This window comes from Coenobita brevimanus, chromosome 39 (assembly GCF_032717465.1).
Source record: "Coenobita brevimanus isolate Jiangsu-jjx chromosome 39, ASM3271746v2, whole genome shotgun sequence".
Lineage (NCBI taxonomy): Eukaryota > Metazoa > Arthropoda > Malacostraca > Decapoda > Coenobitidae > Coenobita > Coenobita brevimanus.
In genome coordinates, this window is record NC_136992.1 from 6,946,320 (window position 1) to 6,963,606 (window position 17,287).

At 44.1% G+C, this 17,287-nt stretch overlaps 1 protein-coding gene across 1 annotated transcript in view; it reads right to left on the bottom strand.

The window, feature by feature from the left end:
• LOC145396722 (chondroitin sulfate N-acetylgalactosaminyltransferase 2-like) overlaps positions 1-5,092 on the bottom strand; it is a 31,517-nt gene extending 26,425 nt beyond the window's left edge. The window contains exons 1-3 of the mRNA XM_080270008.1: positions 5,061-5,092; positions 3,196-3,724; positions 2,772-3,039 (exon numbers count right to left, since the gene is read on the bottom strand). Of these exons, the coding sequence (XP_080126134.1) occupies positions 2,772-3,039; positions 3,196-3,724; positions 5,061-5,092 (829 nt within the window). The remainder of the gene's footprint in view (positions 1-2,771; positions 3,040-3,195; positions 3,725-5,060) is intronic.
• Between the last annotated feature and the right edge of the window lie 12,195 nt (positions 5,093-17,287).

Here is a 17,287-nt window from a genome sequence, read left to right on the forward strand (position 1 = left end):
CCTCGTACACTTCATCACTTTACTCTTATTCTCATTTACTTTCAATTTCCTCCTTTCACACACCCTTCCAAACTCCTCTACCAACTGTCTCAATTTCTCCTCTGAATCAGTCACCAATGCAGTATCATCTGCAAACAGCAGTTGCTTCAGATTCCACTCTCCTCCATCAACATTTACCAGACTCAGACCACCTAAAACTCTTGCATTCACCTCCCTTACAACACCATCCATGTAAATATTAAACAACCAAGGCGACATCACACATCCCTGTCGCAGCCCCACTCTCACGGGAAACCAATCACTCACAGCATTTCCCACTCTTACACACACGCTCTACTATTTACATAAAAACTTTTCACCCCTTTTAGTAACCTACCATCAAGTCCATACAATCTTAAAACAGTCCACAAAGCCTCCCTATCAATTCTATCATACGCTTTCTCTAAATCCATAAATGCCCAAAACACATCCTTGCCTTTCGCTAAATACTTTTCACACACTTGTCTCACAGCAAACACCTGATCAACGCATCCCCTCCCTCTCCTAAAGCCACACTGCTCATCACTAATCACTCCCTCTGTACCCTCTCTAACTCTCATAATTAACACTCTACCATACACTTTACCTACAACACTCAACAGACTTATACCCCTAAAGCTAGTACATTCATACTTATCACCCTTGCCTTTATACAACGGGACCACACAAGCACTTGCCCAGTCAATTGGCACCATACCTTTCTCAAAGCACACATTCAATAATCTTACTAACCAGTCAACAATAGTCACTCCACCACCCTTCAGGCATTCCACAGCACACCCATCCATACCTGCAGCTTTCCCTGTTTTCATCTCCTTTACTGCCTTCTCCACTTCCTCCTTCGTGATCAAAGAATCATTCAACTCTCCCAACACATTTATTCCTTGCACCCTTCTATCTGCCACAATCTCAGCCACGTTTTCCTCCTCTACATTTAACAATCTTTCAAAATACTCTGTCCATCTCTTCCTTACTGCATATATATATATATATATATATATATATATATATATATATATATATATATATATGGTAGGTGGGGGCACTCACCATACACTCACTCGATGTAGTGCCGCTCTCGGATGTCTTCCCTTTCCTCTCCTCCATCTTTCTTTCCTTCCATCCTCTTCTCTCTCTCTTTCCTTCATTCTTTCCTCGTCCTTCTGCCTATGGGTGACTTTACACTCCCTCTTCTTTCTTTCCTTCATTCTTTCCTCTTCCTTCTGCCTGTGGGTGACTCTACACTGAGTGGCAAGCCAAATGGTTTCCTGTACGCCAGGAAATCATTTACTACGCTGGATGGTAACCATATAACCAAATTTTGGCGTCATGTGGTTAAGTGAGTAATTACGGTGCTCCAGTCGGACTGAACCGGTGAAGGTTTATATCCAAGGGATTGTTGGGGTTTATTTCTCATGTAATGTCACTCAGGGATGAGTGAGGCTGGTTACTTTCATCTTAAATGTCGGGACCAACTTGCCTAGCCCTGGGCTCCTATGCTCCTATGGGTCAATGTAGGATTGGATGATGAATGAATAATATATATATATATATATATATATATATATATATATATATATATATATATATATATATATATATATATATATATATATATATATATATATATATATATATATAAAGCTTTTTGTAAAGGATACCATAGAGTTTGTCGTGCAGTATTCTTTGCGTCTAAATAACACACTTCGTTAGGTATCATAAGTGATGGATATTTTGTAACAAATATACCACCAAGGCACCACAGCTGAATGGCTCTGGCTTACTGGTATACCAGATCACAGGCAACACAAATGTGCTCCAGTGCCCTAAAATTTTCATGTCAGCAAGTCACTTAAGAATTTGCAGTTTGTTTCGTAAAGTGATATTAACACAGCACATAGCTTGAGGCATGGTGTACAAACGTTCTGTGTGTGTGTGTGTGTGTGTGTGTGTGTGTGTGTGTAAAGATGAGAGGCTGCAGGAAATCTACAGGTCCATAAAAGTGAAAAATCAATAGAATTGCACAATTTTACCTTGGTCAGCTTTGTGTATTAAACTGAAGATACAGAAATGGTCCACTTAACGGGAAATAGAACCTACTAATGTGATGAAGGGCATTGCTGACACATATAAGCTTTGATGTTTGGAACCGACAAATACCGAGTTGTGACAATGAGGTGTGGTAGACGAAGATTGACCTTCACTTCTTTTCTCCTCGGACGCGCTATTTTTTTCTTTTTCTTTTTAGATATTCCCTTGTGATATTTGCACCATAGGCTTATTATGCATGTGAAGTAACAGCAAAAAGGCAGCCTAATAAATGAGGTATGATATTCACAATCTATGACAGTTTGGGGAGGTGGGGATTACTGGGGGGGTAGGTACTGGCTTGAACGCCGAACATTAATGCACATCACCTTTGCCATGGTCCCAGCTAAAAAGCAAAACAACATAAGGTGACCTGACTAATAAGATACAGCATCGATTACGTGCCATGCGTTCGGGTTGTTGTGGGTTGTGTGAGGGAGACCAAGAACCTTGAAAACCAATGGGTGTGTCCTCTGCATAGGACTTCTGTGTGCATGAAGATGTAAGACAAAACGTGTCCTGAATTCTGAGGCACTCTGTGATTAGCAATGCAGTTGGGTGGGAAGGGGGAACCGAGAAACTTGAAAATCTAGGTTTGGTCTTTACCGTAGGCCAATTGTATGTACAAAACTGCATTGCCTCACTGACAGAGGTATCATGCCCACAATCCCTGATGCGTGTTGGTGAGGGTGGCAGCATTCCACTAAAACCACTACATCGACGGATCCAATAACTGAGATGTCCAATCAAGCTTGACCCTAGACACACCTGTGCATCCATGACACACTCGTGCCCCACTGACAGCCCTAACACACCTGTTACCCCTGACACACTTGTGACGCAGCTGAAACATTTACATACATTTGGCCTTCCTGCCACACCTGTAATATACCCTACGCTGCTATGACACACCTGACACAGATGGTTCACACCTGAAACATACTTACAACTGAAGCAAACCTGTGACGAACTTTGATTCGCTTGACACTTATACTCATTTACACCTAACCTACACCTACACCTGCAACACACTTACGCTTGACATACCTGACATCACATGCCACCCACCTGTGCTCCCCTGACTGGTGTGGCGAGGCAGCGAGTGAGGAAGGTGTGGGTGAACATGACGTCAGCGTCACACAGGAACACCACCGGGGCTGTGATGTTGCTCTGCTCCACGCCAACCTTCAGTGCGCGCGCACGTGAGAACTTCTGTGGCGGCAGCAGCAGGAAGTCAGTGTGGAGGCGAGGGATGGCAGCTGTGGCAGACTCCAGCGCGGCTCTGGCCACTTCACTCTTTCCATCCTCAATGTACACAACAGTCAGGCCAAGTTGCAGGTCTGCGTGTGGCGTCATTGCCTCCTGTAGGTCGGCCAGGAACTGCTGGAAGGTTTCGCCGCGACCCGTCAGTGGCAGGATAATGTTGATGGCAGCAGCAGCGTTGGCAGTGGCAGCGGCAGTAACAGTGGGGCGTGTGTGGAAGACAATGTGGGGTGCGGCCTGTGGCAGTATTAGGGTGACACGATCAACCTCTTGTGAGAAGGACCCGCGGCACAGCACGTCCACTTCCACACCAATTGTCGGTAACTGGCGGTACCTGCAGGGATGCAGTGAGCTGTCATGTTATAGTAAACTCACTTATACATTTAACAATTAGTGGAACAGACTTCTTAGGATCAGAAAACAGTTGGCAACGTAATGAACGTCAACATTATATCAGACACACTTGCCTGGGTGGCCAGATTCATGAACCCCTTCATGGAATTTATTGCAGATCTCGTGGCAAATATTTTCAAGTACCACTTTTCAGCGGCATAGAAGTCGTGACAAATTCATCTGAATTGCTTTCAAGGAATTAGAATTATATTCTAACACATCACAGCAGGACATACATGGCACAAAACGAAACTGTCACCAGTTCATAGCTCCCACCGAAGCTCACAGGAGAGACACCAGAAGATGCTGACTGAGTTGCCATATTGTCAGGTTCATATCAGATTCAATTTTTCCACTTTAAATTGTATCAACATCTGTAACCATCAATAGAAAGTTCATAAATTTGGCTTGAAAGCAAGATCATAGATAGTAGCCTATGGAGAGTGAGCAAAGTTTGGCCCTACGTAGCTGAGGATATAATACTCGTATAATACTTTCGATTTGTTTTGAGTTTAAAACAGAGTTATTAATAAGGAAGCCACTGAGGCATGGCGAATGGTAATGAAGCAACTTTTGGAGAGTGAAACTGGCCAAAATGAAAATATTTACCATGCGATGAAAGGAAGTACCGGTATTTGGATTCCCTCTCCAGAAGACTAACAGGGTGAACGTGAAAGGATTAATGAACTTCACAAAACTCAGACGAGAAACTAAGATATTTTATTATGACATCAATCAAATAATTGAACAAGACAGACTAAATATACATTGCTGATTGAAGACTTAAATGTCAACGCAGGTAAGAACATGGCTGGAGAAGCATGTGTAGTACTGTTTATAGAAGGAATGATAAATGACAGACGAGAGACACTTGTAAATTCTATAAAAAATACTTCTTTCTTATAAGGAAGTGGTAATTGAGCTGCCATGTCATGTTGGTGCCACCACATGAAGGTGTCCCACTCCAGCACCTTAACCTCTCGAACGGAAGCTGTTTAGAGGTTAACGTATATGATGGTCGTCATTCTTACCTGATGTCCATGTAGTTCCCCGGCCACTCTTACCAGATGTCCATGTACTGTTGTTCTCTAGTCATTCTTACCTGATGACCATGTAGGTCCCTGGCCACTCTTACCTGATGTCCATGTACTGTTGTTCTCTAGTCATTCTTACCTGATGTCCATGTAGTTCCCTGGCCACTCTTACCTGATGTCCATGTACTGTTGTTCTCTAGTCATTCTTACCTGATGTCCATGTAGTTCCCCGGCCACTCTTACCTGATGTCCATGTACTGTTGTTCTCTAGTCATTCTTACCTGATATCCATGTAGTTCCCTGGTCGCTCTTACCTGATGTCAGTGTAGTTCTCTGTTCACTCTTATCTGAGTCCAAGCAGCTCTGGGATCACTCTTACCTGACGTCCAAGCAGCTCTGGGATCACTCTTACCTGACGTCTAAGCAGCTCTGGGATCGCTCTTAACCTGATGTCACTGCAGTCCTCTGATCACTCTCACCTGATGTCACTGCAGTCCTCTGATCACTCTCACCTGATGTCAGTGCAGTCCTCTGATTACTCTTACCCAATGTCATTGCAGTCCTCTGATTACTCTTACCTGATGTCATTGCAGTCCTCTGATCACTCTCACCTGATATCCTGGCAGTTCTCGACGGTGTAATTCCTCCTGTGATGATGTTCTCTCAGGTACTGCATGGCAACGCTCTCTGCCTAATGACCAAAACACTTCACTTGAATACTTTATGCGCGACAGAAAATTCTTTACTTTTCACATTCACGCCATACCAGAGTCTCACATCCAAACGTAAAATACTTGACTGTCCTGACCACGAGAGAGTTAATGATATTAGTATTAGGATACCTTGGATACCTAGGTTCTTATGACCCACGAGCAGCTGAATACATAAGTTTCTTTTTTTCTTTTTTCTTTTTTTTATTAAACACCTTAAAGCGAGTTCTAGGAGCCTGAGAGTGTCAGTACATGTACCATTCAGAACTAGATCCAGCATTCTGGAATAGAGAGGGGGGGAGGTAATTCCTAAGACTTAGCAGTTAATGCATTGAATCTACCCAAAGAATGCGCTCAGCTGTTACATAACTTAGTAACAGCAATACAGTTTTATAGACAGATGCAAGTGAAAAGAAATATTTGCTACATTTATTTTCAAACCGTAAGTTTACAAATAATTAATGATTGCGGAAAACAGGAGGAGACGTACCCCTCCCCCTTTCCCTCCCTCTAATCCGTGCCTGCCATTAACTCTGTCACGGTCGGGACATATCTAGCTTTCCATTCGGGAAACGCCACATGATGTTATTAAGTTGAGAGTGAGTCACAAGAACCTGAGAGTGTTGACATGCAGCACAGCACCATCTGCATACATTACATTCCCAGCACGTCGGAACCTGTGAACGCCAACAAACACCTAACATCACCTGCATACATTACATTACCAGTACACTATCGCAACATCATCTGCATAACATTACATTTGCAAGTACTTACTCCATCCCTCAACATTCATCACCTGTTTCCTTCCCATCTCCACCTCTCATAACCCCAGGCCCTGAACTATGCAGATCATTACACACAGCTTTTTCTCTCTCTAAATGATGATGGACCTCCCACTCAGCCGTCTATCAATTCTAGTACAAGCTTCACAGTCACTAATTTTACATCAACACCATTATGTACCACGAAACCTTACCTAACCTAACCTAGTGCAACATAACTTGATCTAAGCTAACGTAAACAAACTTAATCTAACTTGATTTAAGCTCTCCCAACCCAACCTAGCCTTACTTAACTTGATCTAAGCTAACTTAACCCAACATAACATAACTTGGTCTAAGCTAACAAACCCAACCTAATCAAACTTAGCCTGATCTAAGCTGACCTAGCCCAAGCTTATCCATCTTAATCTCTTGTAATCGTACCTGGCCTCACCTGGGATAGCATGGCGGTCAGCAGTTCCCCCGCCTGTCTCCTCGCGTTGCCCATGTTGGAACCTTTGTTTTCATACACCCACATCCCGTCCCACGCCGAGAAGTACACGTGGTCCTCACTGAGTAGCGATGGGACAGACGGGATTGAAACGAGATTATAACATGAATTTCAGTAGGATGATAAGACAGACAGGCAGACAGATAGACGAGGGTGTTTTATCAATTATACAGTATACTAATCTGGCCTAAAACCTCCTTTTTTCCATTTTGAATGCTGAGTTGTAGCAATAGACAAACACTAGAACTGGTGCTAGTCACGAAAAAATGCTAATGAAAAAATGTAGAGCCGTAGCATTATCTTACTCTGCCACTGAGCTACGTGAAGTAAGCGGCACTAGGACAAAAGCCTGGACCAAGCTAAGGTAACAAGAGTATAGTAAAACTACATAGTGCAGACTCAGAGATTGATTCTGGACGTCTTAAAGGCAACTTTCTTATTCTTTAGGGAGGCTTTTCACATCATTATAAAAACAGCCTTTCTAACAGACGAGTGTGCGAATGCATATGAATGTGTGTGTGTGTGTGTGTGTGTGTGTGTGTGTGTGTGTGTCTATGTGTGAGAGAGAGAGAGAGAGAGAGAGAGAGAGAGAAAAAAAAAAATGTGTGTGTGTGTGTGTGTGTGTGTGCGTGTTAACCAAAGGCTCATTAATATCTTTAAACTGAAATCTATCTATCTATCTCTATCTATTGCCAGACGCCCTAATCCCGTACGGGGTGGCCACAAGCAAATCGCCTCCACGTCGCCCTGTCCCCCGCCATTTCACTGCCCTGCTCCCAACTCACACCCCCCTCTCCCATATACCTCTCCACTCCAGTCGAGGAATTATACGCTACGTATATTACACAGTACTCTCCTAAGCGTTATAATATCGATAATATTTAAGTATACTTATAAATATTACAAAACCTGGTGGTGTAGTGGTTAGAACGTTCCAGTCTGAGTGAGGGCCTTGCACAGGTTCATATCCCCATGAAGATGGTTCTAGATCAGTTAATGCCACCAAGGGAAGTGGCTGGTCATCTACCCTATATGTTCTGGACTACGATAGTCTAGCCTGGGGTCCCTACACCACACACACACACACACACACACACACACACACACACACACACACACACACACACACACACACACACACACACAATACTTAATCTAACGGTGAAAATCATACACTTCGATCTAAACCTGACAAGGAAGGAAAAAAAGTTTTCACTGTATAGTTAGTTATTCTTGGGTATGGCATTTGTAATATTCAGAAGTAAAACTGCAACAAAAATTCTGCCAGGATCGTAGAATTTCGGACCTAGGATAATCAGTCCAGATATTTAAGGTAAGAATGATCTGAACTATAAGCAATCATTTTGCATGTCACCAGTGTAATATCACATGAAGGTATTGTTACGTCGAGTGAATGGATGATGAGTTTGTTTAATACCTGCAAGAAACTAAGGAAACTAGTGTCCTCAAACTGAAGGTTTTTATATTCTGCGACAATTATTCTCCAACTTTCCCTGCCAGACTGCGCCATGGAATTAGGCAAGTTCGGCCTGGCACCTTGTCAACTTGTGAGTGCGAGTTTGGCGTGTTGGGCGTTTTGCATTCTTGACGAAGCTTGGCGCTGCAGCACAGGTTAAGGGAGCAGTTAAAAACTTGAGACGAAGGGAGATTTTTTTGGGGTGGGTGGGTGGTTGAGGGGTAAGGGAACACGGCAATGGTGGGGCATATTTGATATACCTATATCTATCTGTGGTGAGACAGACAGAGAGATAGACAGGCAGACCTACGCAATTAACTACAGGAGAAATGAAAGTAGCAACACTAAGTACTTTCGTATATTACATCTTCAGAATGACACGGAGGCATTTGGGGTTAGGTGTTATATACACACCTGCAGCAGGTTTTTTTTTGAAAATCTCATAGATATTTCTGATGTAGGCTATACAAGTCACTACATATCTGTTACGATATTTTCCCAGTTCCCTTTTCCAACGGACTCCATCCCTCTCCTGAGCTATTTCATTTTTGCCTCCCCAGGTCTCTCTCTCTCTCTCTCTCTCTCTCTCTCTAGCAAGAGGATAAAAAATAATTGTTACAAAACACATATGCCAAATTATTTACAGTCAAGTGTGTGGAAATGTGATTGAATTTGTGTAACAAGCAGATTTGATGTAGTCGAATACTAAGGAACTGCCAGGTTGTTTTTGTTGTTGTTGTTGTTGCTCCAGGTTCATTAGGAAACAAACCCGATGGACTTAAGGCAAAAGCTGCCTTTTTCCAGCAGGTCGTCCTCCTCCGTTCGAGGGAAAGAGGGGGGGGGGGTGATTGAGGAACGCTTGTACAGCCGAGCAGCAGAACGACGCCCGGTTGTATTGATTATACTTCGTGAAGGCGTCTCTCCAGCACCATTAGGTAAGTAATGGGATATAAAGAGTCCGAAATTTACAGTAATAGCTCATCCTTTAACTTATTGTAACAATATGGATATGGTTCGCAATGGACAATAATGGTTACACAAGCAGAACAACAGTGTTCAATGGTGTTCATTCAGAGCCACACAGCTCAGTTGTGTTTGATTTAGGACGAGATGGTGGAAATAGTGACTGGCGACCGTACTCTGTGGCAGCATTAAAGATATACGTGTAGGTTGGGTGGACTGAGATAATGATGGAGTTTGGTGGGGCGGACTGGGGTAGTGGCGGGTTTTGATGGGATGGACTGAGGTGATGGTGGGGTATGCTGGGGTAAATTGTTGTAATGGAGAAGTTTGTTGGGATGGACAAGGTTAATGGCGGAGATTGGTGGGATGGAGGGGTTTGTTGGGGTGGACTGGGATAATGGCGGGGTTTGGTGGGATAGACCGGAGAAATGGCGGGGATTGGTGGGATGAACTGGTGTAGTGGTGGTGCTAGGTCAGGTGGAATGGGGTAATGGAGAGGTTGAGTTCGGTGGGTAGAAAAGGAGTAAAATCATAAGGTGAGGCAGAGCAGAAAGTAAGGCGGGGTTTAGAGGAGTGTGATATGGAAAAATTAAGGGATGCAGTAAGAAAAAGATTGATGTGGTTGGTTGGTGTGGAACTGGGTAAAATATTCAGGTGTGGTAGGTCAGAGTATGGTGCTGATGTGTGGGGTGGAGTAGGGTACAGGTGGGTTTGGGTGGAGTGGGGCGACGTAAAACTTGAGGTTGGAAAGAGTATCGTGGAGGTGGACTGGGTGGACTAAGGTAATGGTGGCGCTAGTTTAGGTGGAGTGTGGTAAAACTGACAAGTGAGGTAAAGTAGTGTATGACGAGATTGGGTGGTGTGGAGTGGAATTAGGCTACCAAGGAGGGTAGGTATGGGTGGGGTCTAGTGGGATAAAACTGAAAGATAAGAGAAGGTTGCATATCAGGGAACTGGGTTTGTTTGTGACCAGATTTGACAATGAGTGACTGTATTTCTAATGTTGTGTCGCTCTAGGAAACTGATTGTGTTGTGTCTCTGTAGAGGCTTGATGGGTAAATGTACGTTATGAGGCCCCTTCCAAGACCCTCAGTTCTGTCAAAGCAGATGTATGAGCAGTGTTTGATCTCCGGGGTCTGCTGTGTGTGTGTGTGTGTGTGTGTGTGTGTGTGTGTGTGTGTGTGTGTGTGTGTGTGTCAGTTTCATTTCTTACAGGAGTGCTATGTGTATGTCGTGGCCTTGAAGGGATATTTCTGTTTCAAATATTTGTATGGACTTGATGGTAGGTTACTAAAAGGGGTGAAAAGTTTTTATGTAAATAGTAGAGCGTGTGTAAGAGTGGGAAATGCTGTGAGTGATTGGTTTCCCGTGAGAGTGGGGCTGCGACAGGGATGTGTGATGTCGCCTTGGTTGTTTAATATTTACATGGATGGTGTTGTAAGGGAGGTGAATGCAAGAGTTTTAGGTGGTCTGAGTCTGGTAAATGTTGATGGAGGAGAGTGGAATCTGAAGCAGCTGCTGTTTGCAGATGATACTGCACTGGTGACTGATTCAGAGGAGAGATTGAGACAGTTGGTAGAGGAGTTTGGAAGGGTGTGTGAAAGGAGGAAATTGAAAGTAAATGAGAATAAGAGTAAAGTGATGAAGTGTACGAGGTTGATAGATGGTAGGGGGATGAATATAGTTTTGAATGGTGAGTTGCTTGAGGAGGTAGATTGTTTTAAATATCTAGGGTCACATGTTGCTGTGGATGGAAGAATAGATGCAGAAGTGAAGTTTAGAATAAATGAAGTAGGAAAGGTGCTGGGAGGAATGAAAAAAGTGTTTAAATGTCGTTCGCTTAGAATGGATGTAAAGAGAAGGCTGTATGAGGGTGTTGTGGTACCGACTGCATTATATGGGGCTGAAACATGGAATATGGGTGTAGCAGAGAGGAAAAGTTTGAATGTAATGGAGATGAGATGTCTGAGGAGTATGTGTGGAGTGACGCATATGGATCGGGTGCGAAATGATGAAGTGCGAAGGAGAACTGGAGTTGTTCGGGAGATGGCTGGTAGAGTTGAGCAGAGGGTGTTGCAATGGTTTGGACATATGGAGAGAATGGATAATGAGCGATTGGTGAAAAAGATAACTAGATCTGATGTGAGAGGTGTAAGGCTGAGAGGAAGACCACGAATAGGATGGATGGACAGTGTGAAGAGAGCGCTGGATGCGAGAGGGATGTCTGTTGAGCAAGGAAGAGTGGCTGTGCGTGACAGAAATAAATGGAGAGAAATTGTGAATGAATAAGTGATGACGCAGCCCTGAGGGGATATTCTCCCGCATTTGGTCTGATCAGCTAGTCAGGTCAGGTGCGGGTAAGGGGATGGGTCTGTTATGATGTGGCAGGGGTAAACCAGTTCTGCTGTCGGGCCCTGCTGCGGATGTCACTGATTGCATTGCCCAGTTGACCCTTGTGCGGTGTGGTGCGGTGAGGATCTGTCCGTTCTCCCCTTTGGGGCTAAGATGCAAATGAATGTGTTTGAATGGATGAGTAAATGGAGAGTGAGTCGTCCTGTCTCGGCTACCTCCCTTTCCTTGGGGGAAGCAGCCTAGGTATATAGATAGATAGATAGAAATATTTTATGGAGACCATCAACATTTAGTCGCGACGTGTTTATACGTGTTCGAGGCGGTGTGTTCCCTGCGTGTATCTGTGTTGTAAGTGTAGTGTTTGTGCCCAGGGACTGACTTGTGTTGGTTGTGGTTGTGTGAGTGGGGAGGGGGTTGCTGGAATGCGTGGGGGGAGTTGTGTTTGATGTAACAAGAGATTATTTTTTGATGTGTTGCACCCGTCATACACATGGGTGAGGTGAAGTGGGGTAATGAAGGGGGTGGGTGGGGTGGGGTAATATTGAATTTAGGTAGGGATGAGTGGGGTGAAATGGATAGGAGTGGTAGGGTCGAGTATGGCAGGGGCTGGTGGGGATGGAATGGGATGAAGCCGCGTAAACTTGACAGGTGAAAGAGACTAGAGTATGGGGGCGGGGGTGAAATGGGAGAATCACGAGGTTGGGTGTGGTAGAGTGAGTTAAAATTGACAAATGATGTAGGTTAGAGGAAGGTGGGTTTAGCTGGGTGGAGTCAGGAATAAATTGATCGGGAGGGGTGGAGTAGAGTAAGTTAACTGGTGTGGAAGGGTTAAGTTTGTCGGAACTGGGTGGAATGGAATGGAGTAACTGTTGGGTATGCTGGGAAAGAGTGGGGTAAACTTGACAGGTAAGGTATGGCAGAGTATAGTAGTGTTGGGTGTTCTGGGGTGGGGTGATGTTGGGGCTGGATAGGGTGGATGAGTTAAACTTGAAATGTAAGGTAGGGTATAACAGGGTTTGTGGTGAAATGGGGTAAAGGTGGGATTCGATGGGCTGGAGTGGGGTAAACTAGCAGGTAAGTTGTGGTAGAGTTTAGCGATGTTGGGTGTTTTTGGAGTGAGGTTATGGTGGGGTTAGAAAGGGAAGAGTGGAGTAAAATTGACAGACGACATAGGCTACAGTGTGACAGGCAAGGGTGGGTTGGATTAGGGTAAATCTGACGGCCGAGGTAGGGTAGAGTATGGCGGGTTTGAGAAGGGTGAACTGGAGTGTAGAATGGTTCGGCGTAGTACAGTGTGGTAATGGCGGGGTTGGATTGGATGGACTGAGATTAAATTGACAGATGAGACAGTGTGGCGTATAGTAGGCTTGGTGGGGTGAAGTGCGGGAAGAGGTAAGGTAGAGACTGGTGGGGTGGAGTGGATTAATAATGGGATAGTGGGGTGGAGTGGGTTAAAAATGACAAGTGAGGTAATGTAGGGTTCGGTGGGGTCGGGTGTCGTGGAGTGGGGTAATGGCAGGATTTAGGGGGGTCGAATGCTGTAAAATTGACAAGTACGTTAGAGTATGGAAGGGTTCGTTGGGGTGGATACTGGTAATGGAGGGGTTGGTTGGAGTGGAATGAGGTAAAACTGTTAGGCATGGTAGAGTAGGGATGGGTAGAGAGGAGCTGGGTAATGCTGGGACTGGGTGGGATGGAGTGAGGTAAAAATGATAGGTAAGGTAAATTAGACTATGGCAAGGTTGGATGGATCGGGATGGAATAATGACGGGGTTGGGTTGAGTGGAGTGTAATCATTGTGGGTTGGAGTGAGGTAAAAATGCTAGATGAAGTAGAGTAGAGTACGGCATTTTTGGATGGGGTGGAGTTGGGTAATGGAGGGATGGGTGGGGCGCAGTGCGGTATCGGCGGGGTTGTGTGGGATGGAATGAAGTAAAGCTGACAGATGCTGCTGAATGGAGGACGGCAGGTCTGGGTGGGAAGAAGTAGGGTAAAACGTACAGATAGGTACGGTAAAGAATGGGGGAGTTGGGTGAAGTAGAGTGGCTGAGTTTGGGGGTTGGGTGGAGGTGTAAGGGAGTGACACTAACAGATGAGGTGGGATAGAGTAAGATAGGGTTGATTAAGGTGAAAAGATAGGTAAGGTACAGTGTGGAAGGGTTAGGAGGGTGGAGTGTAGCAATGGTGGGGTCTGATGGGGTGGAACGGGATAATATTGACTGGTGAAGTAGAGGAGAGTATGATGGGTTTTAGTGGGATGAAATAGGATATAATACATAAGTGAGGTATGACAGAAAATGGAGAGGTTGGGTGGAGTGTAGTAGGGTAAATTCGGGGTTGGATGGGATGGAATGAAGGAAAACTGACAGGCAAGATAGAGTATGGCAGGGTTGCGTGGGGTGGAGTGGATTAACTGTGAAGTTGGGTGGTGTGGAGAGGGTTGAAATTCAGAGGTGATGTTGGTCGGAGTGTTTCGGAGTTGGGTGGGATGTAGCAGGTTAAAACGGACAGGAGGGCTGGGTGAGGAGAAGTGGGTTAAAAATATCAGTTGAGGAATGGTAGAGTATGGTTAGGTATGGTGGAGTGGAGTGGGGTAAAACTGGCAAGTGAGGTAGTGTAGTGTATGGCCGGGTTGGGTGTGGTGAAGTGGGTTAATGGCAGGGGTTGGGTGGGGTTGAGTCCCTGGATAATGGTGGGGCTGGAGGGGTTCACGTCCTGTATTTCTGCGGCGTGCAGTGATGCATTTACATTGTTCCCAGGACAAACTGGCCACGGTAGAGGCGGGACGCGGCATGAGGAGGTGATCTTTTCTTAGTCACTGTACAGTACATACCCAGCATAGAGGTCCCTTACACAGTATAGTTGATCACGTACACAGCATAGGAGTCACCTACACAGCATAGGGGATCACGTATACAGCATTGGGACTCACGTACACAGCATAAGGCATCACATATATAGCCTAGGGAATCACGTACACTGCATATGGGTCACGTACACGGCATATGGGTCACGTACACAGCATGGAATCACACAACATATGGGGTCACTTACACAACATATAGCGTCACTTACACAGCATAGGGGTCGCGTACACAGAATAGGGGCCACATACAGAGAATTGGGGGTCACATGCACAATATAGGGGGTCACTTTTTTTTTTTTTTTTTTTTTTTTTTTATGTGTCCGACTCTGGGCATAGGCTTCACAGCCTGCAATCAAGGTCCAGCAGTCCTACTTAGACACGTACACAGCATAGGGACCATATTAATACACATACATGGTTAACATATGTACACAGAGTACAGGAGTGTGTAGGTGCCACATACGTACACATGCAGACGCCACTCTATTATACTGTGCAGAGGTCACATACGCATACATAGATAGGCTACTTATGTACACAATGGTCACATGCGCACACATCGATAGGTCATTCATGTACATAGTGGTCACATACGTACACAGTGTAGAGGCAGAGAACCCTAATATGTACAGTTGTAGAAATCACATACATACATGATGCAGTGGGAAAGGATCACATATGCATACATATTTAGTGACAGAAGAGGGTCCCATGTACGTACACAATGCAGGGCTATAGATAGCCAAAATATGTACACATGTAGATGGGAAATACTTACACATGTGCGTACTCAGTGCAAGGCTAGAGATAACCTAAATACGTACATATATAGATGGTAAATACTTACACGGTGTATGGTGTGTACGGAAAGAGTGGCTCCATCATGACGTCAGGCAGTTGGTCTGAGTGGCATGGCGGACTGGGGCGACCTGAGGGAGGAAGGGAGATAATGTGTGAAGCTTTATGGGTGGATTCGTAACACCTCTTCCTTAGCGATTTATTCTTCACATTGCACCTCAGTCTCCTCTTACATGTTACTGATGCAGAATACGTCCATATTAGAGCGATATGAATAACATAATAGGAAATTTGAAGGTGTAATGCGCAAAATAAATCACTAAAGAAGAGGTACTACAACTCCCTCCTATGTCACTCGGAAGTGTCATGATCCTGTATTATAATTTCAGTCTTGAGTATACTTATAAGGACGTACATTCCACAGTAAACTATACCAGGGAGGTGAAGAGGTTCCAATCCTACACCCCTAGCACACATACACATTAGGTGTCAAAACTATAGCCTACACAGTGTTATAATTACAGACAAAACACAATTCAGCACAAAATTCAGAGTCCCGTCACCGTAGGCACTGCGAATTTTTCCTTTAATACAGATGAAAAATCCACGCAGGAATGAGGTCATACGCCGTTAGGTATTGTCATAAACTGTGTTTCGGTGTGTCTTGGACTGTCTTCCTATTTGTCATAAACTCTTCGTGTCTTCTTAACTACCATGAACCACCGTCTGACTGCCCCATGAATACCAGGATGTCGCTTAGATGAACAAAGTAGCTTGGATCGAGCCTGACAATGCTTAAGTGCGCCCGTTGCAGCGAAAGAGTTATATAATATGTTACAGGGAATATGTGAAACTGGGGATTTCACGAAAACCCTGCATGAATCAGGGATTTTATGTAATCGCATGGCCATCAGTAAATACATGAAATCTCAAAATTTTGTAGGGATTTCGTGAAATCACTGATTTTCAACTCCAGTGAATTCGTGAAATGTGTTTAAATTAGGATGGGGTTATTAGGGTTAGGTTAATTTAGGCTGCTGTTAGGTTAGGCTGGGTCTAGGTTAGGTTAGGCTTGGTTAGGCTAGGTTAATTTAGGTAAATGCTTAGTTATGTTAAACATTGATCTAAAATCACCTAACGTAACCTAACTAACCTAGCATAACCTAACCTAAACTTAACCTAGATTATCCCAGCCTAACCTAAATGTAGCCTAAAATAACATAACTTTAATTATCCCATCCTAATTTAAACTCGGTTCAGGAATTCCTTACGAATTTCATGAAATCACCAGTTACACAAATTCCCTGTAACACACACACACACACACACACACACACACACACACACACACACACACACACACACACACACACACACATACTTACATTTATAGAGAGAGAGAGAGAGAGAGAGAGAGAGATGATATATATATATATATATATATATATATATATATATATATATATATATATATATATATATATATATATATATATATATATATATATATATATATATATACACACAGTGGAACCCCGGAATTCGTACGCCTCTCTACTCGTACAACTCGGTTTTCGCACAGCTTTTTCGCCCAAAAGTCGCTCCAGGTTTTGTATGGTGACCCGTTATTCGCACTAAGAGATGCGGCGTCGTAGGTGCCACATGGTCGCCAGTCTGGCTTTGTCTTCCACCAGCTATGCATCAGTCATACAGGCTCGATTAAACTTGGTGATGAATTCCGTATTTTCGTTAGACAATTGTACATAATCATGGGCCCTAAGAAGATTAGTGAGTCAGCTGGAGATAAAAGTAAAGCAGTGAGAACAACAATTGGGCTGAAAAAAGAACTCATGCAAAGTTTGAAAGTGGAACCCGTGTCTCCGATTTTGCCATTCATTACAGTATGGGTAAATCTACCGTTTCATCAATACCTGTACTAAAAAACGGATTAATGCAAATTACATTGTTTCTTATGGAAAAAAATGATTCGGTTTTCGAACAATTCGCAACTCGTACAGCCTCCAGGAAC